This window comes from Puma concolor, chromosome B4 (assembly GCF_028749965.1).
Source record: "Puma concolor isolate L17-30 chromosome B4, mPumCon1.1.hap2, whole genome shotgun sequence".
Taxonomy (NCBI): Eukaryota; Metazoa; Chordata; class Mammalia; order Carnivora; family Felidae; genus Puma; species Puma concolor.
The window spans coordinates 70,238,958-70,266,021 of NC_141673.1; the positions used below are offsets into that span (position 1 = coordinate 70,238,958).

The 27,064-nt window shown below is 39.7% G+C and overlaps 1 protein-coding gene across 2 annotated transcripts in view; it reads right to left on the reverse strand.

Annotated features, from left to right (window-relative positions):
- The window catches only part of ANO6 (anoctamin 6), a 199,765-nt gene that overhangs the window by 119,074 nt on the left and 53,627 nt on the right, over positions 1 to 27,064 (reverse strand). For both annotated transcript variants that reach the window (XM_086713599.1, XM_086713600.1), the window contains one exon: positions 1,643 to 1,722. In XM_086713599.1, the coding sequence (XP_086569725.1) occupies positions 1,643 to 1,722 (80 nt within the window). The remainder of the gene's footprint in view (positions 1 to 1,642; positions 1,723 to 27,064) is intronic.

Genomic DNA, 27,064 nt, shown 5'->3' on the forward strand with positions numbered 1-27,064 from the left:
TTCACCCTTGGAAAGGAAAATGCAGTAGTCAAGAAGTTAATGCTGAAGGTTGAATAACATCACCAGTGTAATTACCAGTGTAGACTATCTATTGCAAAGACATTGCTGAGGCACGCCAATCTCAAACATCATCATCTACTAAAAGCTGTTCTTGAGAAAAATACTTTTATTTTTGCACAGGGAATCAGTGTGAACTATATAGGCGTTTACCAAGCACATCAACACTTTATTGCACACAGCTCTTTTTAGACTACCTATAGTGCTTAAAGAGTACCAATAAGAAGCAGTTAGAAAATGAAACAAGAAAGGGCCAGCTCCACGAGTCTGTGCCAATTTCACATTCAAATGTGACATATCTGTGTCAATTCTGCTTTAGGGGCTCTAACTGTAGAAGTTAGAAAAACTGCAAAGTTGCTCTGCTACTTTAAGATACGGGAATATTGGTGAGCGTTCACAATTTTCCTTCACTGAAAATCTCATTGAATATAACAGGGAAGTCATTGAATACTATGTCTTTCTATTATATCCAAGTGCTTTTCACAGTAGGCAATCTGCTAGTACACCACAGGAGTCCCACACTGTGAAATAAAGTGGCATTGTGGATATAGTTTTATGGGCGATCCCTTTTCAGTCCAGAGCACTGCCTAGTTTCCTTACTCTTGGTTCAAATGAGTAGGTAATCCATAAAGAATGAGTGAGAAGAGGAAAAACACATAATGAGTTCTTTTTTTGTGTGTCTTTACCAATAATACAATTGTGATCTGCCAATTACTAGAGTGGCGACCGTATATCACACTTTGAAAAGAAAGCAAAAAAAAAAAAAAAAAAAAAGATTTTTGCATTGCTAACATGGTAGCTGAACCATTTACAGCAAGGGGCAAAAATAAGTAAATCTAGGTGGATCCTGGCATGCTTTTCCCATACATTTGGGGCAATAATATGGTACATGAGTCAGAGAAACACTTCTTCCCATCCCCCTCTTCAAATGAGCCTAATATAAAATCTATTTAGTAAGGACATTCTGCACAAGGCATCCTATGTGCTTAATTTTCTTTAAACAAGGCATTAATAAAACCACAGTAGCATCTAATAAGATTTTTAATTCCTCGAGGGTAGGAACCATGGCTAATCTTTAATGAGTCTAATTTAGTGAGAGCATTTAGTTCCCCTCTTGGTAGGAACAACCAATAAAATATTCCTAGCCCTAGAAGATACATCTATACAGGTTGTATGACTGTAGGCTCCAGAGTGAAATGGGAATCAGACTGGTCAATGCACCTATATGTGCTCAGTAAACACTGGTTTCCAGAGTTGCTAACAGCAGAAACGGATACCAAGGCTATTAATGAACGAAGGAGGAGTCTGGGCAGTAACAATGCTACTTTCCTGCAGAAAGAGTTCCCATTTGCTATTTACAAGCAGTATGAAGAACAAGCCTACAGAGCATGATGCCAAGGCACTGTATGTAGTTCAGTTACTTGTCCCCCAGAGAACTGGAGCTTTAAATACACAGCCACTGCAAGTGAGACAGTGCCAGATCTATGGGCGCCAAAGGCAAGATTTCACAAAAAACCCTTTTCTCCATTTTGTGAGAAATCTCTTGCTAACCAATTCAAATTTAAGATAGAGTAGGAGTACTTACAAATTCTGGGGTTTGGAAATCAGGCTGACTTTCCAGTGTTCCAAAACTGGAGACAACTGTCTGTTCAAGGTTTTCCAACACTAAAAATAAACAAATAAATAAAGCATAACTTTCACTGGCTCATACACTTTTTTTGCCTTTAAATCATCAGTACAGGCTTAACAACTGTATTTAGCATTTATGGCACACCTCTAAGTTTACATTATTTAACATTTTCAGTTATCAGGGACACTCAAAATCTTCAGTAGCTATTTCATCCACTGGACAAGGCCATGTTTCTAGGATACTCAGTCTTAAAAAGCTGTAGGCTCAATCTATGCAAAATCATTTATCTTCTACATGGAAGGTCACAGCAACTATGTTTACAACTATGTCACAAAACTCTAGCTTAGGAACATTTCAGCCTGTTGATATTCTTTTTTCAACTACATCTCAGGGAACTGATGTGGAGTCATTTTGGGGTAGCAATTTTCTTTTTTAAAATCTGTTGAATAGCACGGATAGAAATACACTGGGAGCCAAATAAAATTTTCTAGTAGGGTATATCAAGAAAATGAAAAATAAACAGGTAAAATTAATTTTAGCAAAATGATTTCTGTAACTTGATATACCCAGATTACCATTTAAACATGTATTCAGGGGTAAAAAATAGTTTCAAACAGAGAGGGAGGCAAACCATAGAGAATCCTAAATACAGAGAACAAACTGAGGTTGATGGGGAGGAGGAGGGGAGAGGGAAAAATGGGTGATGGGCATCGAGGAGGGCACTTGTTGGGATGAGCACTGGGTGTTGTATATAAGCAATGAATCACGGGACTCCATCCCCAAAGCCAAGAGCACACTGTATACACTGTATGTTAGCCAACTTGACAATATATCAAAACAAACAAAACAAAACAAAAAAACATATATTCAAGAAGAGCCACTGGGTGGCTCAGCCAGGTAAGTGTCCGACTTCAGCCCAGGTCATGATCTTGTAGTCTGCAAGTTCGAGCCCCCTGTCAGGCTCTGTGCTGACCGCTCAGAGCCTGGAGCCTGCGTCAGATTCTGTGTCTCCCCCTCTCTCTCTGCCCCTCCCCTGCTTGCACTCACTCTCTCTCTCTCTCTCTCTCAAAAATTATTAAATAAACATTAAAAAAATAGCAAAAAAATAAACATGTATTCAATATAAAAATTTATTAGTGTAATAGTTTACGGTTTTTTTTATTTTTTTATTTTTTTATTTTTTATTTTTTTTAATTTTTTTTTTCAACTTTTTTTATACATTTATTTTTGGGATAGAGAGAGACAGAGCATGAACGGGGGAGGGGCAGAGAGAGAGGGAGACACAGAATCGGAAACAGGCTCCAGGCTCTGAGCCATCAGCCCAGAGCCTGACGCGGGGCTCGAACTCACGGACCGCGAGATCGTGACCTGGCTGAAGTCGGACGCTTAACCGACTGCGCCACCCAGGCGCCCCTAGTTTACGTTTTTTTATACTAAGTGTTAGAAAGCCAATGTGTATGTTATACCCACAACACATCTCAATTTGGACTGGCCACATTTCAACAGGTTAACAGCCACATGTGATTAGTGGTCACTGCACCCTGTGGAAGGGATAAAGGAAGCAAATCCAGAAGCTGGGTTGTTCTGTGAGACACCGGTCTCACCTTGTCTACAAGTTCCTGATATAAATAAAAGGGACTGTTCCAGATGAAAAGATAAGGAGAAAACAAAACAACCATTTGCAGTGCATGCTTCTAGACTGTATCCTGGTTTAAACAGACCAGATATAGAAGACTTAAAAACAAATTAGAAAAATGTGAATATTGATTGTGTTGGATTATATTCAGGAATTATTAGTATTGATAAGTGATGAGGGAGCATAAGGCAGCCTAAGGGCAAAGTACAAGCTAACAGCAGCCACCCCCCACCCCAGGGGAGATATGGTGATATTCCTCAGGCACTCCTGGCTGCCCAAGGACAAAGGAAAGGAAAGGAAACAAATGGTTAACTGACAGAGATCACAGTCATGCAGGCCATGAGTCTCCATGACTCTCCATGAGTCTCCATTTGTCTCTCTACAAGTGTCTTGGTAAATTATAAGAAAAAGGTAATCTTATCAATAGACTAATCTCCAGTAACCTGTAGACTCAGTTTCCTGGAGCCCCAACATCACCCTCCATAGTGATATGGGGAACAAAGGCAAGAAGAAAATGGCAGAAACCATTAAATTTCCTTATAACCTACAGCCCACTGACAAATACTTCTGGCAAACAGAGTAAAACGTTTCTCCAGGAACCCCCTACCATCCTGATGTTAAGGCCTTACTAGAGGAAAAACAACCTTAGCTTGACAACAGCAAGGCCTGAGGTATCTTCCGAGTCCTCTTTACCGAGTCCTCTTTACCGTATCAAAGTCCCTTTGGAAGCCTCCCTTTGGTCTTTACCTCTCTCAATTCCATAGTATAAAACCAGTCACTCTTCACAATCCCAGCACAGCTCTTTCTGCCCAAGGGTCCTGTCCCCATGCTTTAATAAAATCACCTTTTTGCACCAATGACCTCTTCAAGGATTCTTTCTTGGCTGTCAGCTCTGGACCTCATTATCACCCCAAACCTCATCAATAAGTGTAACAATGTAATCTGGGCTATGTAGGAAAATGTTCTTAATTAAAAGAACTTAAATATTCTTAAATATGTAAATGTGTTTAAATAAACATTAAGCATTTAAGTAAATTAAATAAATGTTCTAATTTATCAGCAGGTCTAGCCTCTTCAATAAATCAATCACATAAAAAAGGCAGAGATTTAAATAGCCAAAAGAATATAACTCCAATGTATGTTCCCCGCCCCATCACCAAACAATTAAACTGAATTCTGATGCTATCTACCTGAAGATAGCATCAGATTCCACAGGTTAAGGGCTTAGTCCCCCAAGACAGCCACCAGTTAAGTCCCAGGTGGTTACCTGCCTGTGCTTCTGACTGAGCGGCTATAAATCAAAGGCTCCCACCACCCTCTTCTCAGGTTGATTAATTTGCTAGAGCGGCTCACAGAACTCAGAGAAACATTTACTTACATGTACCAATTAATTATAAAGGACACAGATGAACAGCCAGATAAAGAGGTACAAGGGCAAGGTATGTGAGAAGAGACACAAGGCTTCAGTGCCCTCTCTGAGGCCACTACTCTCCTCATACCTGTACACATTCACCAACCTGAAGCTCCCCAATTCCAGTCCTTCTGGATTTTTACTCAGGCTTCATTACTTAGGCATGATTGATTGATCACTGGCCTTTGGCAACTGACTGAATCTTTCTTCTCTCACCTCCTTGGAGGTCAGAGGGTGGGACTGAAAGGTTCAACCCTCTAATCTTGTGATGAGTTCCCTTAGCAACCAGCCTCCACCCGGGGCTACCTTGAGGCTTTCCCAAAGTCACCTCATCAACAAAACAAAAGGCACCATTACCTACTTCATCACTTAGGAAATTATGTGAGTTGCAGGAGCTCTGTGCCAGGAACTGAGGAAGACCAAATATACATTTCTTACTATAAATCACAATATCACAAAAACCATTAGCAATATGGGATACTCAACTGAATCCTAATTTGGACAAGCCAGCTGGAAAGGACATATTTATCAAAAATAGGAAGACTGAGTATGGAATAAGCATTAAATTATGTTAGAAATTACTTTTAATATTATGAAGTGTGATGTTAATCTTGGCTTTGTAGTGACTTTTTTTTAATGCATACTAATTTAAAAAAATCCTCTAGAGGCTTTTGTGAAGGAAAAGGTTGAGTCCCTATCAATCCAGAAAAATTCCTTTCAGTGGCCCAAAAGAAACCTTAACCAGGAAGATTGATTAAAAGATTTCTAAGTGACTGTTTAACATAACCAAAACATCAGCCAACAATTCAGCTACCAAATAGTTAGGTTTGGCACATCCATTAAGATGGCACATCTTAGGTTTGGCACATCTCAATATCTTGATTAGATTTCAGATTTACTCAGAATCTTGCCCACTGTATCTGATCACTGTATACCTATGCACTGGAAAAAAAAAAAAATGCCAGTAGATAAAGACAACATAAACAAGTGATTAAAAACTGAGTTCATGGGGCGCCTGGGTGGCGCAGTCGGTTAAGCGTCCGACTTCAGCCAGGTCACGATCTCTCGGTCTGGGAGTTCGAGCCCCGCGTCAGGCTCTGGGCTGATGGCTCAGAGCCTGGAGCCTGTTTCCGACTCTGTGTCTCCCTCTCTCTCTGCCCCTCCCCCGTTCATGCTCTGTCTCTCTCTGTCCCAAAAATAAATAAACGTTGAAAAAAAAAAAAAAAAAATTAAAAACTGAGTTCATCACAGGATCCCTAAAAGTAAACCAAGGCAGAAACAAGAAACAGATCAGGTGAACCAAGGCTTACAGAACTTCAGGCAATACCAGAATTAGGGTGCTTGCCTTTGAGAACCCTATGAGAACTATGGCAGTTACTGCACAGTCTGTCACACTTAGACAACTTGTACCATAGCAAACTGGTTTATTCCAACATCAGAACAACAGTGGTCCAAGATAATTACCTTCTTGAAAGCAGCCTCTAGAACTTGCTAAAATGTGTTTATACTAGTGGCTATGACACTCTTTTAAACTGGTGTTTTGCAGCTTGGTTTACATTGAGAAAAAAAAACTAACCTTTTTATAATATTTAGATATGGAAAAATTATGTATGTGGTATTCATGATACATTGGTGTTTTGGGAGAGCCAGCAAGTCAATGAAACATAATAAAGCAGATATTTTTTAAAGGAGTATTGTAAATCTGATGGAGTGATCGGACTTTTGCATCTTATCTGGATTACTTTACAATTAGATGCCCAATTTATCTATCAGGAATCTGAGGTCAAAAGATAGGATGGAGCTGCTATGGATTTTTCTTTTCTTTTCTTCCTTTTTCTTTTTTTCTTAAGGGCAGGCTTAAGAAAGTTTGCATTTGCCTAAAGACAGAGAAGAAACAAGATGTATTGCCCAGATGTTCTATCAAAGTAAAGGTATCTATGCAGTGTGAAAGGGTTTGTGAGAGAAAATATAGAACTATGTATAGTTTTAGCTATTCTGCTGGTAATGGAAACTAATAGATTCACTGCTTAATGTCAACACAAAGGAGAAACTGTAAATTTGAGTGAATAAAAACAGAAATGGCTTTAGTGAAACATCATCTAGGTAGAACAAAGATGCAGCTGCTGCTCTTGTGACCTAATACAGTGCTGAGAAGCAAATGATTTATGATGCTAATATGATAATTATACCTCCACTACTGAGGGCTCCCGTTACTGTTTGATAGTCTCATTTCTGGTAATCTAACACAGCTGAAAAAGTTCATTTCTCAGCAAAAATAGTCAAAATCAAGGTGACACTTTGAGGACTTTTTGTGAAAAATAGGGCAGAATCAGGGAGAAAACATTCTAATAAGGTAAAAATGTTAATTTTTTTTCCTTATGTCAATCATTTTTCATGCACTATTTTGAAATGTATCTTTAGTATTGTCACCATGACTCACTTTATACAACCCAAGTAGCACCATGAATGGCTTCGTGATTAGTTCATTTAATTTCAAGCATTTGGAACATAAAAGTATGTTTTTGGGACCTCTATTGTATGTAACTTTCGTTAAAAAGCTGACTGGAGAACTGAAAACTAGTTATTCCAGTATCGTGAAAAAACTTTAGTCTTGACCTGTCAGTGGAATTTTGTATGGATGTACAATGAAAAGACAGCTGAAAGTCAGGTTCAACTGACATTCACTACGTTGTTTATAATTTTACACAGCCGTTGTGCTGTTTGGCCCTGGTGAAGAACCAGGCAAGCAAGTTTCCCTCTTCTTGAGAAAAAGAAATTGAGACATGATGAATATTAATTTTAAGCTAATTAGTAAGCTAGACAGATTTATGGAGTGCCAAAGGAATACTGTGGAAAATACTATACACACACTTAGCAACTGGTTTGTGTAGGTACAAGTCAAATAATTGAGGGTTGGGGGCAAAAGAAACCCACTAAATTTCTACTCTTCCTAAATTTTATAATCACATCACAATTAGTTAAAAGCAAAAGAATAGCATATTTTAAAAACTATCAATACAGTTAGTATAATAAGGTTAAAGCAATGTGGTCATTGGTGGTACCAGTCCTGACTTATTCGGCAGAACAAAATGAAGGGCCCACTATCTAGAAGTCTAGTCACATTAATGGGTTCATAACAACACAGTGGAAACCTCACCAGAAAGCTGCAATTCATAGGAGTATTTGTCTATCAATTAGAAGAAATGGAGTAACTAACACTTTTTATTTCATATGCAAAATCAAGAACTTCTACAGCAAAGCCAATTGGAGACTTATTTAAAGTGAGGGATAAAAGGAGACATTATCTATAATTTTAAAACATAGACCATCTATAATTCATCAGAAAACACAAAAAAGCCTTTCAGGAAACTCAAAAGTAAAAGACAAAGTGCCTGATAAGCGGTGCCCTAGCAATAAAAGTAATCAGAATTAGGCATTCAACACTTTATCTAAGAGGACAGGCATGGAAGTCAGTGGGTCTAAATGGTGATTCGTTGCCACTGAAAGGATCAGACACACAATGAACGTAAGATAGACGGCAGATAAAAATAGATGAATTTGGTGCAAAGGGCACTGGACATGGTTTAAGGGGACAGACTGAGTTCAAGTCCTGATTCTACAATTTAACTACATTCCCCTAGCCATTAACTTAGTCTCAGTTTATTTATCTGGAGCTGGTAGTAAAATTACTTTCCCTTGTTATCTCACGGGGCTGTGCAAAGGATACAAATGACAATTCAAAAGCATGTTGTAAAAAAACATACAGCAGCATATAACCATAAATTAAGTTCATGTACACTGACCCAGAGATATGAAAAAACGTAAACAGAAATCTCCTGAGTGTCTTATTTTGTGCCTGGCACTTCTAAATGTCTGATCTTATTTAATCCTATTTTTGTCTTTGTTTTCACAGATGATGAAAATTTGAGGTTATGAATTGCCTAAAGTCAACTACCAGAATAGACCAGAAATGACACAATGAGAATCTGAATCTGTCCACTTCCACAATTGAACATCTTTTTGAATATACTGATTTGTCTCCTGGGCTGCTGTGAATAATTCCAAGGGGCTCACCACTGCTAAATGTAACCTGATAAGGAATTAAGATAGTATTGCACACATAAGTCAAATAAGTATTAACAAATAACAGACTAATGTATCTTAAAAACTAATGACACAATAGTGAAATTTATTGATATAGCCAGCACAATTAGAACTAATGGAAAAGCTCCACAAAATAAGAAAACAGATACAATACTCAGGCAAATGGCTAAAGACAGGCATGTGTCAAGGATGGAACCAGGTGACAGGAGTACAAACATCAAGATGAAAAAAAAGTACAGAAACTGTCTTCAGGAATTCCACAATCTAGTCAATGTGCAATTAAAGAAATATCAAAGGAATGGCCCATTCACCTTGAAAATGAGGATATATTCATACATCCTGATTGGGAAGGATGCCTAATGATGTGCCAGGCAGTCCTGTACCTGAAACTCTTCTCCCATTTGTCTAGAAGCCTCTGAAAACTGGTCTCAGCACATATCTGATATTTGACCTGAATGCTACTACCCAACCACCACTATTTTTAAAGTTAACTACACACTTGAGCCACCGTTTCCTATCACTTCATACTTTCCAGGTATTATGTGGACCCACCTCATCTTACAACCCACATCACTGTCATCCTGTGGTAGCCATAGTTGGTCGCCAGGTTCCAGTACCTCTTTCTCTGGCCTCAGTCTAGCAGGATCTACTGTATTTTGGTGACAATTAGGTAGGGGAAAATCTATTTCTCATATTATCCAGAGGTTGTAAGCCTGTAGCTTACAGACCCTGTTGTATTAAATGAGATTCTAAAATGAGGCCAAAGAGTCACCATAAATGAAAAGAAAGTTAATAATGAAACATAAAACATAAAGACAGAAGAGTTTCTTTCAAGGCTAAGATGGCTGTGTTTTACCACACAGAAGAGTGGACTTGAACTGTAAGACCTCTACACAGTATAACTCTGTGGCTTCAGGCACACCACTTAACTCTAAATTTGTTTTCCCCGTCAATAAAAGTGCAAATTATAATTCCTACATCACAAGGTCATTGTAGAGAACAAATTCCAAGGGGCTCACCACTGCTAAATGTAACCTGATAAGGAATTAAGATAGTATTGCACACATAAGTCAAATAAGTATTAACAAATAACAGATAACAAATAAGTATTGTTAACAAATTGTTAACAAATTGATAACTTATTGATAACAAATAAGTATAATAAATAAGTATTAACAAATAACAAATAACAATATATATATACATATATAAAAGTGACCTGAAAAGTGTGAAGTACTATATAAATATTGGCTATTATTTTTTTACTTCAATCTTTAATAAATTCTGGCATTCTTAACCTTGTTAGGCACCAATTTTTCTTCCTCACTTTTTATCTGGACTATTTGCTTTTGTTAATAATAAAATAAGTTCAAATGTAAAAAAAGATAACATTAATTCAGCAAATATTTTTTTAATGACCTCAATGTCCTATGCACTGTTGGCTACTACTTACGATGAAATGAAAAGAGATAGGACTCAGGAAATGTTTCCTTATTTTTCCGAATCTGGATGGATCATTTTTTTACCCAGTTTATTACTGGCATTTCCACTCAATGATGGTAATATTTTAATGGGGGAAAAAAAGTGACATTATCCTCAAATCATTTCTGCAATGCAATTTCAAATTCAAGTTGATGGTTTCTATTAGAGTTCTATCTTTCCCCTCTTAAGGCAAAAGTGCTCTCCCTCTCAGATGATTAGCTGAAGGGGAAAGAAAAAGAGGCAAAGGAAAAAAGTCATTCATGAAGATGCCAAGTTTGTTAGGGTAAGCAAATTTTGACTCTGTTTGAAACTCGGTCCTATCCATCAGGTGATTTAGAAAATTACTACATATTCTTCCTACATTATGATAAAAATGGCCTTGTTCTGAAGGTTCCCTCTGTTGGGCTTGCCTTTTCTGATTAACGTATTGTATTGGCATCAATTCAACTGCCTAAGCCAGAGCGGGAGCCATTCTTCACTTGACGTTCACAAACATCACTTGACGTTTGGTGGGTCACCAGATTTTATCCTTTTTATATTTAACCTCATCCTAAGGATATTCTATCTGGTATGCACATCCCTTCACCCTCTCCCCGACCCATATACACATTTTACCCTTTCTTTACCTTTTTATTTCAATGTCACCATTTATGTACCAAGTTAAGTTACTTGCCTCGACTTCATGCTCCTATAGGACTTTGCATTATCTAGTAAAACCCGTCAGACCACTATAGGTGTCCAAAAACTCAACTGCTGATTATTAAAATACAGTATTTTTCAGTTGGTCCTCTAGACTATGGAAGAGAGAGAAATAAAAATGAGTGATTATAAACAAATTTGCAGCTTACACTGAACAGGGTATCAAATAATCACATGGTAGTTACTCATTTACAATTGGCCGCCACCACAGAAGACAAAATCTGGGGAAAACATAGGGGTCCACCCCCCATCACAGTGTATGGTCCTGACTTGTTTTTCTTCACTACTGGACCATGAGCTCCTAGACGAAAAGTCATGGTCTTATTCTACTTTGTCTCCTCAGAATTTGAAACAATACCTAGTATATAACAGAGGCTCCATAAGTGAGTGAACCAATAATGGAATGAATTATAAACTCTTTGTCATTCTAGAAAAGTTACTAGTGTTCTTCAATTCTTCAGAATGTAATATAATTACTTACATAATGATAAAAGAGTTTTTGCACTTCCAGAAACATATTGCACTGGGCCACAGGGAGGTATGTTCACACTCAGAGCAGGCTAATAACATACTGTCCCTCCAAGATAATATTCTGCAAATGTTTTGATGATATTTATGAAAAGGAGGATCTCTGCCTCTCCTCCAACCTGCCCACTGCTCTAGCAATGCATCAAACAGGAATGTGCTTCTTCCCACAGGACAAGGGACTCCACAGAAAAACAAAAGAGGGGGTGTGTGAGAAGTAAGGGTGATGATTCAATTTCAGAAATACCAAACAAAAGCTGTGCTGTCTAGCTAACAATAGGTTTACAACCTATTGGAAATATGTACGAACACCGCTATCCCACAACGGAGTCCCCAACCCTTGGACACTTCACTTCCTGGTTCTTCCCCTCTCTGTTTCACAGGCTTATTTTCATGGGCTTTACAATAAGCAGGCACCAAAGAACCGAAGTCCCTGCATCACCTCACAGGAATGTACATTTGTTCCAATCAGACTACTTTTTGCCTTACATGGGCATAGGCAACTTCCGGGCAAGGCTGTCACCTCTGTAGTACTCGGCCAATGAGGGCAGGCTTGCACACTAGGAGATAAATTGTCTGCTGTAACTGCCCCAAGTGTGCCTATCATCAGACACCCGCTCTTGCAAGAACACTGATTAAGCCTCACTTCACTGTGCTCCGAGTCTCCATGTCCCTTCTTTGGTTGGGTCAGTGGACTTATTTCTCACACAGTTCAGTGAGGGCATCTGATGCTAGGGCATCTCACCCTTCCAGCCCTATCCTGGTGGCAGCCCTAAGGATTTCTTCCATCGACACATATTATTATATTATCCCCGAGAAGAGCTCTGAAAAGCATAATTTTCTTCGTCTTGTTATATTTCTAGGATTAGTGTTTCAGCTCCTCTTATGCACTGCCTCTCCCTGTTCCCACAACCCTCCCTCAATAATTCAGCCCCAAAAATATACCTGGAAGTTAAACTTGTCTCCTTTTGGAGAGCTGGGAACAATCATCACATTATTCATTCTCACATCCCACCCAGATTAGCTAATGCTTTTACAGAAAAGCCCAATGTATGTCACAAACCTCTCAGATTCCAACTCATTAGCTCCTTTACCATCTTAAAAATTTTTTATTGTAGTAACATACAAAAAAACAGAGAAAATGCCATTTTCACAATTTTTAAGTGTACAATTTTGTGGCATTAATTCTGTTCACAAATTGTGCAACCATCACCACTATTTCCAACACTTTTTGTTAATCACATCAGAGACCTCTGTAACTGCCAAGCAGTAACTCCCACTTCCCCCTGCGCCCAGGCCATAATAATGTCTCATCTACTCCTGACCTTATGAATTTGCCTCCTAGATATTTCATGTAAGTGGAATTATATAATATTTGACCTTTTGTTTCTGGCTTATTTCACTTAGCATGATGATGTCAAGGTTCATTGTGTTGCAGCATGTGTCGGAAATTCCTTCCTTCCTATGACTGAATATTCTACTGTGTGTGTGTGTGTGTGTGTGTGTGTGTGTGTGTGTATAATAAACCACATTTTATTTATCATTCCTTCATCTGTTGATGGACACTCGGGTTGTTTCCACCTTTTGTCTATTATGAATAATACTGCAGTGAACAATGGCATACAAGTATCTGAGTCTCACTTTCAATTCCTCTGTGTATATACCTAGTAATGGGATTGCTAAATCATATAATAATTTTATGTTTAGCTTTTTGAGGAACCACCAAATTATTTTCCACAGTGGCTCATACTATTTCACATTCTATCAGCAATGTATCTACTTATTGTTGCTCATGATTTGGGTGTCATGTCTAAGAATCCACCGCCAAATCCAAGGTCATAAAGATTTACCCGTTTTCCTCTAAGAGTTTTACAGCTTTAGCTCTTATATTTAAGTTGTTGATCCATTTTGAGTTAATTTTTGTATATGATGTAAGGTTGAGTCCAACTTCATTCTTTGTGCATGTGGAAATCCAGATGTCACAACATAATCTGTTAAAAAGGTTCTTCTTGGTGCGCCTGGGTGGCTCAGTCGGTTGAACATCCAACTTCGGCTCAGGTCATGATCTCACGATCTGTGAGTTCGAGCCCTGCATCGGGATCCGTGCTGACAGCTCGGAGCCTGGAGCCCGTTTCTGATTCTGTGTCTCCTTCTCTCTCTGCCCCTCCCCTGTCCATGCTCTGTCTCTCTCTGTCTCAAAAATAAATAAGAACGTTAAAAAAAATAAAAAAAAATAAAAATGCGAACCAGGAAGAACACCAACCTGTTAACAATAAAATTTAAAAAATAAATAAAAAGGTTCTTCTTTCTTCACTGAATGTACTTGGCACACTTCAAAAATCCATTGGCCGTAGATGTATAGATTTACTTCTGGACTGGTCTAGATGTTTACCCATATGTTATTACCACACTGTTTTGATTACTATAGTAGCATTGAAGTAAATTTTGAAATCAGGAAATGTGAGTCCTCCAACTTTGTTCTTTTTCAAAATTGTTTTGGCTATTCAGGGCTCCTTACAATTCCATATGAATTCAAGTCAGCTTTTCCATTTCTGCAACCTTCACTATTTTAAAAAATAATTTTTTAAAAATGTAGACTTAAGAACATGAGTAATAATCATATAACTGAAGAGTGCTTTTACTTAATTTTACCAATTTGATATTGTTTTTTAAAAGCTTGGCTAAGACGGTTTATGTTCTATAAAGGACAAGTGGTATTAATTATAGAAATATGTTCCAACAATTGAAAAGTTCCAATCTTGGAAAGCTATTACTGTCACTTCACAGTTCAACTGGTCTCCTCCTAAGACCCTCAGGGTTCCCAGCTGAATGCTACCCTAAGTTTGCAGTTAGTTATAGTTCAGCTAAAACCTGGTTCTAGTCACTGACCTGTCAGTTCCCAGATTATAGTGATTATACATGCCCTGGGGATCAAAGAAGATACCCCACTTAAATTTCTATTGTCCTTAAACTTAAAGCACATTGAGTTGTAACTCCACGCTTAACCTACCAGAGTAGGTCTGATTTCAAAATCAGTTTCTGAAGCCTAGGAGGGATGAGAACATATAAATGCAAGAAAAAAAAAATTATAGGTCCATACACCCTTATCCAAAATCTTTGATGCCCAAACCACTGTGTTTCAAAATAAGCAATATGTATACACTATATGCACTCTCAGTGGGATCTGGGACAGCACCCCTTACTCAAACAAAGTCATGTTTTGCAGCCAAAAATATGAGCAGTCACTCTAAATGGGATAAATAAAATATATTAACAGTCTCATGCTGGTGGAGGTCGGGTTTCTCCACCAAATGAGTTCAGATCTGTCAGGTGTTTGTTTCTGAGTATAGCTGACACACAGTGTTATGATCTGTTAGGTTTTATAACCAAATGAATTACCAAAAAATTTCTTTGCAGCACTTTCTATTAAGTTTATTTATCTATTTTGAGAGAGAGAGAGAAAGTGAGGGGAGAGGGGTTCAGAGAGAAAAGGGAAAGAGAGAGAGAGAATCCCAGGCAGGCTCTACACTCTCAGTGCAGAGCTGGATGAGGGGCTCAAACTCATAAACCATGAGATCATGACCTGAGCTGAAGTTGGACGCTTAACCAACTGAGCACCCAGGTGGCCCTCTTTTCAGCACTTTTTAGATTTTTGAATTCTAAATAAGGAACTGTGAAATTTTAACTATTAAGAATGTATTTAGTACACAAAACAGAAGAACTCAAAACCTGATTACACAGCTTGTCATATATACACAGAGCAAAAGGCTTGCAACTGCCTGAGAATTAAGGACTAGGAAGAATCCCATGGGTGGCCATCATCTGTCATCATCTCGCAAGTTGAACGTTTACCAAATCAGTATCTTCCCAGTAATCGGCTACAAAAAAAACCTCAGAGAGTGAACCTTAACTTTGCATAAAAGGAAAACCAGGATATAAATTATCAAATTGACAGAAAATAATGACCAATACCTAATATTAGCAAAGGAGCATGGAATACATACAGATTTTGCTAATGTCAGGTCGTATGAGTTTCTGGTTGGCAATTTGGCAAATGTAGCAAAACCTTTAATATTAGTCATACTCTTTGTCTTACAATTCTATCTCCAGGAAACAATTCTTGCTTAAGTCAATGAAAATATAGCTACTGATAATATATAGTGCAATTATTTAAAATAATTTTGTAGAAAAATATTCACACAAAATTCTAACAATGTACTTTAATGTAAAAAAAACAAAAGCAGACTATAAAACTGCATTTAGGGGCACCTGGGTGGCTCAGTTAGGTAAGCGTCCAACTTTGGCTTAGGTCATGATCTCACTGCTCGTGGGTTCAAGCTTCATATCAGTCTCTGTGCTGACAGGTGAGAGCCTGGAGCCTGCTTCAAATTCTGTGTCTCCCTCTCTCCCCGCCCCTCCCCTGCTCACATTCTATCTCTCTCTGTCTCTCAAAAATAAATAAAAACGTTAAAAAACATTTTTAACTGCATATAGTATATGCCGAAAGAATTCAAAGCAGGAACTCAAACAAATATCCATATACCCTGTTCACAGCAGCATTATTCACCACAGTCAATAGGTAAGAGCAGACCAAGTACTCACCTGCACATGAATGGATAAACAAAATATTCAATGCAGTATTATTTAGCCTTAAAAAGCAAATTCTGACACATGCTCCAACATGGATGAATCCTAAGGACATGATGCTAAGTGAAATAAGTCAGTCACAAAAGAACAAATACTTATCTGATATCCCTAGAGTAGTCAAATTCAGAGACAGAAAGTAAAACAGTGGTTGTCGAGGCTAAGAGGAGGGAAGCATGGGGAATCGTGTTTACTGGGTATAGCGTTTCAGTTTTCTATGATGAAAAAATTCCAGAGATGGATGCTGGTGACCGTTGTACAACAGTGTAAATGTACTTAACACCGCTGAACTGTGCATTTAAAAACAGCCACAATGGTAAGTTTTAGGTGATGTGCCCTCTCCACAGTGAAAACAAAGTACTGTATAGTTTAAAAAAATAAAACAACAACAACCTAACAATTGTGGATGAAATTGTACAGGTTAGCAGGTGCTGGGGGTCCTAAGACAGAAGAGCAGAAACAAGATCTATCATATGCTCTACCCTCCTTAGCTGGAGAGCTCTTTGAAGGCTTGAGTCCATACCTGCTGTCTGTGATGGCAGGTGTAGAGGGCTTTCACAGGGCTAGGGCTCTTATCACCTTGCCTATATTTTACCTCTCCCCTTTGCCAGGAGCCATTTTCCAATAAACTGAAGTGTATATAAAACAAACAAAAGGGGTACCTGGGTGGCTCAGTCAGTTAAGCTCCTGGCTCTTGGTTTCAGTGCAGGTCATTTTTGATGGTTCATGATTTCAAGCCCCACAGTGGGCTTCATGCTAGCCGAGATGAGCCTGCTTGAGATTCTCTCCCTCGTTCTCTGCCCCTCCCCCATTCGTAGTCTCTCTAAATATATAAACTTTAAACAAACAAAACCCTATATATACTGTATGATCTAAATTTCTGTGGGGTAAGAATAAATTTAAGCAAAAGATAATGGGTAATGGGATATCAAGTGTTTTCATTTTCTTATTATTTGTCTACGTTTTCCAATTTTCTACAGTGAATAAAAAACATGAACGTGTTAAGAAGTAACTCAATCTTGGGGCGCCTGGGTGGCGCAGTCGGTTGAGCGTCCGACTTCAGCCAGGTCACGATCTTGCGGTCCGTGAGTTCGAGCCCCGCGTCAGGCTCTGGGCTGATGGCTCAGAGCCTGGAGCCTGTTTCTGATTCTGTGTCTCCCTCTCTCTCTGCCCCTCCCCAGTTCATGCTCTGTCTCTCTCTGTCCCAAAAATAAATAAATGTTAAAAAAAAAAAAAAAAAAAAAGAAGTAACTCAATCTTAACTACAAGCCAAGTTCTTGATTGTCACCCTCCAGTATACCTTCTCCCCCCCCTCCAAAAGACTTGCTGTACCCAAATCTCCTCCATCTCAGTAGATGGCCCCCAAATCAACCAAATTAATCAGACCAAAACTATTGGAGTCATCCCTGGCTCCTTTCCCCCATACCCTTGCATTTAATTCCTCAATAAATCCTGTCAGCTGAATTTTCAAAGACTACCCAAATTTTAATATTTAAGTTACTTAAAAAAAATTATGTTTATTTACTTTTGAGAGAGAGACAGAGAGACAGAGAGTGAGTGGGGGAGGGGCAGAGAGAGAGGGAGGCACAGAATCAGAAGCAGGCTGCAGGCTCCAGGCTCCGAGCTGTTAGCACAGAACCAGAAGGGTGGCTTAAACTGACAAACCATGAGATCATGACCTGAGCCAAAGTCACTCAGCCAACTGAGCCACCCCGGCGTCCCTGATTTAACTTACTTAAATAACAGACCCAGAAAGCAGCTACTTCTCACAATTCCCATAGTGCCTAGAGACTACCAGCTAACACTTAAAGAGTGTTACATTCTAGTGCTTGTTTTATAGCTAAGTTCTTTTAATAAATATTATATTTACCTTTACATCACCAATGAACAGGCAGAGAGAAGTTGCATATTTTGTCCAAGATCACACAGCTGATGAGCAGGAGAATCAGAATTTGAACCTAGAAGCTCATAAACTATGCCTGTAGCCATATGACACTGCCCCGTGGCCTTTGGAAGTTGCTCTTTCACATTACTCAGGTCTCTGTTCAATATCCCTGCTTCAGAAAGGCTGTCCCTGAAATCCTAACTTTTCCAGCTCTAAAGAAGAGCCACTGTTCTCTGCCACCTTGCCCTGCTGTACTTTCCTTTAGTACCTAATAATATCTTCATTATTATATATTAGGAGAGTTCCATGAGGAAAAGACTTCGCCTTGTTTCTAACTGAATCCCAAGCACAGCCGAATTCCCTAGAACAGTACCTTGGGCCACGTTAGGTACTCCATTGTTACCTGCTGAATGACTTACCAAATGGATGCATAACTTCTATATAGCTGGCTGCTGGAGTCAGACAGACCTGAGTTCAAATCCCAGACCTACCACTTCCTAACTATGACTTTGAACAGTTTATTCAACCTTTCTATGCCTTGAAGTCTACACCTGAAGAATGGGAATGACAGTACTTACTCTTGGGGTTGTTTTGAACATGAAATAAGTTGTGGCATGTGAAATGTTTAGCATGGTACCTACACATATAAATACTAGATGAATATTAGCTACACGTATTATATAATGAAAGGGAGGAAAATGCTATGTTTGAACCTTCCTGAAGTTCTTTTCATTTTTTTTAAAAAGGGTTACAGCCTTTGGACTATGCCAAGAAATTAGAATGCTGACAGCAGTTTATTAAATGTTCTGTTACATCAAAAATTAGGAAAGTGGGGCACCTGGGTAGCTCAGTCACTGAGCGTCCAACTCTTGATTTCAGCTCAGGTCAGGATCTCAGGGTTATGGGATCAAGTCCCGTGTCGGGCTCTGCGCTGAGCATGAAGCCTACTTAAGACTCTTTCTCTCTCTTCCTCTGCCTGGCTTGCACATGAGCTCTGTTTCTCTCTCAAATAATTGATAAATAAACAAAAAAAACAAACTTGAAAAAAACTGGTTAAGTGTAAATTCAGTCTAATACGGAAAACAAAGAGGATTCAAGAAACATGTAAATCCATTTTTATGCATTCTCTACTGTATTATTACTTAGATATTTCTAAATCATGCTCATAACTTAAATTTTGGATGTATGGGCATATTTTTTAAGCTGCCGGTTAAATAAGAAACTGGGAGGACAAAAATTCCTTCCAAATGGATTAGTTTTAATAGTGCCACATATTATTTTAGGCTAAAGAGACCCAAATGTCTATATGGTTAAGGTGATTTAAATTCATATTTGGCCACTGTCCCTTGTGCTGCCACTGCTCAGCAGAAACACGACAGAGTCAAGTGCAACCCTAGCAGCAAAGACCTCATCCTCTTGCTTTTTACTCTTCTACAGCCCAGTGGCCTTCGGGGAAGTGAGCACTCAGACCCTGCTCCAGTCATGCCCTTCTGCTGAAGCAGTGGTGGGAGGGATGGCCATCCTAACTGCCGAGGATGCAGGGAATGTGCTGTGAGTAGGTAGCCGTTTGAGGGAAACAGACCCTGGATGGGGAGAGAGGAATCACAGCAAGAAGCACCCCTCAGACAAGCGCCCTCCAGACGGTCCTAGGGAATGAACCCAGGCCCTCTGCTCCACAGAAAAATAACTAACTCTGTGTGTCTCTTTCTTTCATTACACTCTGATTCTGTAACTTGAAATACCAGCTGGTAAGGATCTCCCAGTACTCTTCCCATAGATGACATGGGGCACAGTGATGGGGGTGGGGAAGCAGGCAGACCCAAACAGGAACATTCCAATCCTAATTTGGAAACTCTTAATTTAATGGGCTGGAAGGCCATTTCTTTTAGAATCCCATCAGGGACTTCAATCATGTGATTATCCTCCAGCTGGCCAGATGCAACTAAAGAGGTTCAAGTGTTTCTACTCTAGAAAATACCACACAGTAGTTATTTGAGATTGTAAAACTAAACAGATCACCTGAATGTAGCTAAATCACCTTAGAGACGCGAGGTATTTCCAATTTTTCAAAATCTGCATTTTTTTTTTTAATTTTTTTTTTCAACGTTTTTATTTATTTTTTTGGGACAGAGAGAGACAGAGCATGAACGGGGGAGGGGCAGAGAGAGAGGGAGACACAGAATCGGAAACAGGCTCCAGGCTCCGAGCCATCAGCCCAGAGCCCGACGCGGGGCTCGAACTCACGGACCGTGAGATCGTGACCTGGCTGAAGTCGGACGCTTAACCGACTGCACCACCCAGGCGCCCCTCAAAATCTGCATTTAACATGCTAATTACAGAAATACTAATACAAATGACTCTTAGAGCAGATTGCTTTTCCCTAGGGAGTAATAATCCTGAGAATTGTTCCAGGATCAAATGTCTTAAATTACCAGTCCTTTGTGAGTTCATCTCAAGCCTGCTTTTGTCCTTATCCCCTCCCCTTTTTCTGTGTACCAAATTTATGTAAGCATCAGGCTTTCACACAAAATAACATCAATCATTTTTGCAGCATGCAACATGAGCTAAGCATTATAGGTGTTAGAGATGTAAAAATGTTAAGACATTCACATATGAAGGTTTTAGGTTAAAAAAAAACCAAACAAGCAAGCAACATACAAGTGACCATCCAGGGAGAAGAGATGCCACACAAGGCTCGGAAGGTGCTCCTGAGCCAGCCTGGCTGGGGGGTTGGAGGAGGTAGGTGGTCCCTACACCAAGTTCTGAGCCATGTACAAGACATAAGAGACCATCTAAGAGGCTGCTAAGAAGATCCAGGCTGGAACTAACATAATGATGGTGGTAGTGGGGATGAACAGAATTAGACGGAGTCCAGGGATATTAAGGCCTTAAAATCAACAGGCCCTGCAGGTGACTGGGGAGGAAGGTTAGAGACGCCCTGTCTTGGGAGTCCTGCCTGACCTGGGCAACTGGGTTCGCCAAGCAAGACGGGCTTTTCAAATCTCCAACTTCTCCTTTACTGGTTTCAGTAAGAAATCTTAACCTTCTGATTTGTAGAAAAAGTACAAAACTAGATGCTTTCAGAGAGAAACATCATGAAGTTCCACTGCCAAATCAACCAAACTACATTCATTTATTCATTCAACCACCAAGTATTTGGTGCCAGCACCCATCAAGGTTCTGGGGCTGCTGCAGTGATTGAGGACCCTGCTTCCCACCCTCTCCTCCTTGGCTTGAAGATTCCTCCCACACTTTGGTTCCTGTTCCCACTGGCTTCTTTCTAGAAGACATTCATTACTTTTTCCTGTGACTTCAACCTGCTCTTCATTTGCCCCTTGTTGACATTTTTCATGCTCAAAATTCTTCCAGCTCAGATAAGGGAGAGGGAGAGGGAGAGAGAGGAAAAGAAAAGAAAAGAAGAGAAAAGAAGAGAAAAGAAAAGGAAAGAAAAGGAAAGAAAAAAATAAAAGAAAAGAAAAAAGAAAAAAGAATGGAAAAGGAAAAGAAAAGAAAAGAAAAGAAAAGAAAAGAAAAGAAAAGAAAAGAAAAGAAAAGAAAAAAGAAAAGAAAAGAAAAGAAAAGAAAAAGCCCCTCTCCTTGGGCACTGTGACACTATCAAAATGTCAAATGTACATGTCCTTTGTCCCCACAATTCCATTTTAGGAACTTATTCTACAAAGATTCCTGTACACACACACACATATATAAGGAATGCACAAGTAAATATGTACAAGTATGTTCAGTATAGCATAGTGTGAGAAAGCAAAGATTTCCAAATAAAACTCAAAAATTTGGAGAATATACTACAGCACAATAGCAGACTACATACATCTGCTTTATGTGAAGAAAGGTCTGAAATACACAGGTAAAAATACAAGCTTTAGCAGACTATATGGCAATAAGTCCAATTTTTGGAAAGTAAATGTGTATCAATGTATGTATGTGATAGCACATTCACAGAAGAACCTGCAAGGATATACCTCAAACTATTAACGGTGGTTATATATGAGGGAATGCAATTATAAAGACTGTTGTCAGTCATATTTGTATTTAATTTTTAATTTTTATTTTTAATTTCAGAAAGAAAGCAGGCATGTGAGCAGGGGAGAGGAGCAGAGGGAGACAGAGCGAATCCTAAGCAGGCTCCACACTCAGCACTGAGCCCAACATGGGGCTTGATCCCATAACCCTGGGACCACAACCCAACCTGAAATCAAGAGTCAGACGCTCCACTGTGAGTCATATTTTACATGTTTTAAACTTTTACAATGAGTACATATTGCTCTGATAACCTAAATAAAACAATAAAGATAAGAGGCTATCATAGAAAGGAAAAACAATTTTAATCAGCCTTTTCCACTGCACCTACTACATTACAACACAGTCCAAAATCCTTAATACTCTTGCCAGGGCTTTAGATGAGCTGGCACCCCTCTCCCAGGGATTCCACTTGTGACCACCTGCCACCTGGCCCTGGCTAAGGTCATCCACGATTTTCACGTGGCTGAACCTAACATCTGCTTTACATTTGTGCCTTATTTGACATCACAACAACCTTTGCCACAGCTGACCGTAACCGTTTTTGAAGACACCTTCTCTTGCTTTTCTTCCCTTAGAGGTTCTTTCATCTCTCTGGTCCCCTCTGTTGGTGCATCCTTCCTGATTGGAGCTTGAGTTCTGAAAATATTCAGGTGGCCACCTGTGGCCTGCTCCTCTGTAATCTACCCACGGCATCTGTTGGCAGCTTTAGACTAAAGGTTCCAAATGCACTGCTCTATTTCAAGTGGTCTCTTCTCAACTCCAGATTCATACATCCAGCTGCTTATGTGACCCCTCCACCTAGAAACTTCCAAGACATGTCAGACTCACGGAGCATTCACACAGGACTTAGGTCTATACACACGCACAGAGCTACTCTTTCTCCATTATTTCCTATCTCAGTAAATGGCGCTACTACCCACGCAGCTGGGTAAGCCGGAAACCTGGGTGTCATCCTGGACTCCCCCTTCTTCTTCATCCCCACAACAAAATATTCACCAACCTATCATGCTGAACAGATCTTGAGTCTGTCTTCCCCTCTCCTCCTTACAATGCCAAGCAGCTCTGATCTAGGCTGGAGCAGAAATTCCCTGACCGATCGCCTGCCAGCAATTTCCACCCCCTCCCAATCCTTTCCCCCTTCGGTAGCCTCAGTGACCTTTGTAAATGAAATTATGAAAACGAAATTCAGTACTCTTCTGCTTTAAACCCTTTCGTGGCTTCCCATTAGGAAACTATTTTCAAATTTATGATCACAAGCATGTGTTCTTTCTGTAAAGGGGGAAAGTAAGAATGACAATTTTTAATTTTTTTTTCATTTTTTTACATTTATTTATTTTTGAGAGACAGACAGAGACAGCATGAGCAGGGGAGGAGCAGAGAGAGAGGGAGACACAGAATCAGAAGCGGGCTCCAGGCTCCGAGCTGTCAGCACAGAGCCCGATGCAGGGCTCGAACTCACGAACTGCGAGATCATGACCTGAGCCGAAGTCAGACACTTAAATGACTGCGCCACCCAGGCACCCCAAGAACGATAATTTTTAAAGGGCTCTGGTTACAAAGAGACCATCAGCATTGTGCAAGCTGGGGTTATGTCCGTTTAGTCTGATGTTGAAGCCCAGTGCCTGGCCAGGTCTCTGCACATAGCTGGCTCTAATAAATATGGACTAACCAGATGAATGACTGAATGAATAAACCTAGGCTGGCCACAGAGTTGAGGAAGGCATAGTTTTGTTGTTGCACCTTGTCCTGTAAGATGAAATATGTATTCATATTACATATATCACATACTCATACACACACACACAAATACTGATGGAAAGAGTGAAAGAAAAATACACAGGAGGGGTCACTGATGGAGAGAGGCACAGGCAGAGGGGTTAACCTTAATCGGGGAAGCAAAGTTAAGTGTAAACATAAATTTATCTGTGCATTACACATTGCACACACACAGTTTCTTTTTTGAGGGAAGAAAAGAAGTTGACGCAGCATCCCCTGAGGGTTTCTATTCCCTTTGCGATTTAAAAAGCAAGATGATCTACAAAGAATGAGGGAAAAGAGTGTGAAATATGAACACGAGAAAAGCAGCGAGAGTCGGAAATCCTTTCCAGGACCGATACGAGTGTCAGCTGGCTAGGTGTGCAGGGCTCAGGTTCTGTTCTGTGGTTTTTTTCCGGAGCTCTGCAAACGCTCGAGTCTGATTTTCTTTTTGGCCTCCTGTCCCTAAGACAATAGTTCCCCAGAGTCAGTATAAGAATTAAGCATATCCTAAAAACCTGGGAAACTCTAACAAAACAATTCCTGTGTCCCACCCCACAGAGATGCTGTGTTAGTAACAGGGGGCAGGGGTGCCTCTGGTGTGCAACTCAGTTTGGGAAGCACTGCCTTAAGGAGCCTCGCCTTGGTCTCTGGCCCACAGGGTCACTGGCCTCACAGATCACATTTTCTCCTCAGTCACCGTAATGACCACTGCTGAGCACACTGGGTTACTGATCAAAGCAGCCAGTCAAAACCACAGTGACATGCAATGTCCACTCTGTCTTTCCATCTAACAAGAAATAGCAACATGGAGGAGAGAGAAAATACAGATGTGGCTATCATGTACTCACACATGGCTTCCATAGGAAGGACAATTTCCTGGTGGGGTGCTACCAAGAATGGCCATCCCTGCTAGAACGTAAAAGGGAAAAAAGCAGACCTCTTTCTCTATTATCTTCCCTGTTCTTCTGGCTTAAAACTCACACTTTATCTCCCTATCAAGAACATGGATCCAAGTATGCTTTGCAGCTGAACTCCTATCAGCTGAAAATAGTGCAGAGGAAAACAAAATTCATAATTTTTAACCTTTTAACAGCTTCTTGTTCATGAAATGTGGGTTGCAATTTTACTTGAGACTTCTAAGATACCAGAGTTACAGAGACTAATACAGGGAAAGGCTGAACTCGTGCATTTCTTCAGCTGGCTACTGCAACTCTGTTTCCTAATTTGGTGTTCAGTTACACATGATTATCTCAACTTCTTACAAATAAAAGCAATTTTTGGGTACAAAGAGATCTCAGAATCATCTACTTCAATGCCTTGGAATGACAGACGAGAAAACAATGATGAGAGAGAATGCACTGGATTGAGTATGAAATCTGGGAAAAGAACCCAAGCTTCCTAACTCATGGTCCAGGGAGCGTTCCACCACACTCAACCCCAACTGTATGTAAGAAAAGAACTAGAGTCGGTGAAAATAGAGATGCACAAGTGTGATCAAATGCCTCATAAACAACAAAGAAAAACACGTCAAGTGAGGATTTCATTTAAAGGTGGACTATGAAACACCTGCACAGAGTCCTGCTTCAACCTCAACGCCACTGGAAAATAAACAGATATAAAGAGAACAGGAAGAAGAGATAGTAACACAATTTTGGAAGCCGGAGAACAAATAGACTAGTGGCCAATGGCTCAGCAGACTGGAGAAAGCTCAATCCAAAACCAGGACTATCTAGAAGCAATTTCATTTAAATTATAAACCATAAAGGGGCTGAGGGACTGGTAGCATCAGGTTCCTCTGGAAGTGGGGGTGGAGGTGGGGCACAGAATTGGCTGAAAGTCCATTTAAGAAGTAGAGAGACCCAATTCTCTCCCTCACTCCTTGAAGTAACTGCCTCCAACCCCCCATGCCCCACCTAGAAGATTGGTCTGAAAAGAGTAAGTAAGGGATTTTTGGACTAGAGGATTCTAGGCATAAATGAGGATTGGGATTCCATACTGAAGAGAGATTACACGCTACAATTGTTACTGAATGTTGAGACACCCTAGCCTTGTACTTGGCTTTCTCACTAGTCATCTTTTTTCTGGAGAATCTGGTCAGTTCAAACAAACAAAAAAATAAATAAACAAATAAAAATGAAAAACATAAAAATACTAACATTAGGATTTCCTAAACAAAACAAAAACAAATACCTCAGCCACGTCATCCTAGAATGAAGCTAAACACAATATGCTATCAAAGAACCTCCAGTCATCCTTTTAGATAGCTAATCTAAAACAGGAGGGAACAATAAGACTTTCTGGATATTAGGTAAAACACCTAACAGAGAAACAACAAAGCAACTTGGAGGAGAGAGAAAAATCACAGGAAGAAGAAAGTTTAAAAAAATTCAAAACTCTAGCATCTTCAGATATCTGAGAAAAAGTACATTCATGAAATAAGGACAAGATATTATCGGAAAGAGAGAAAGAGAAATAAAAATATTAAATCTTAGAAATTAAAATGATGGCAGATTGAAAAGTCAATAGAAGGCTTGAAAGACACAATTCAGGAAATGGCCAAGAAAGGTGAATAAAAAAACAGAGATGGAAAGCTGGAAAGCTGGAAAGTTTGGGGAACAATTCACGATAGCCAAGTCCAAAAAATAAAGTGTTCATCATCAAAGAAAATGGAGGGGAAGTGATTGCAAAGGAAAGAAATTTCCCAGCATCAAAGGCATTTTTCCCCCCAGGACAGGAGGACATCTTTCACCCAAAACAAAAGGACGCTGTTTTCCCTTTAAAGATAAGACAAGAATGAGGAGAGAGAAGGGGACCGGGTTTCCACAGTGAGGAGGCTGAGTTTCCAGCACATTAAATGCAAAGAGAACAACTATACCAAGGTATATCATAATGGAATTTCCCAAAAGAGTTTTTCATACCAAGGATTTTAAGTCCAAATGGCAGGAACTACTCAAGAACAACACTGGAAGGCAGAGGCTTCAAAATTCTCAGTAGAGATGATTTCTGCTCAAGAATTATAAAGTTAGTCAAGCCGTCAGTTAAAAACAAAGGCATTGTCAGACCTGCAAGCCTCAAAAACTTAGCTCTTCTCACACCTTTCCTCCATAAGGAACTGGAGACTGTGTGAAGCAGTGAACCAACAAAGAGTAAGTCATTAAGTTCCAGAGACCAGTGGCTCCGATACAAGAGAGG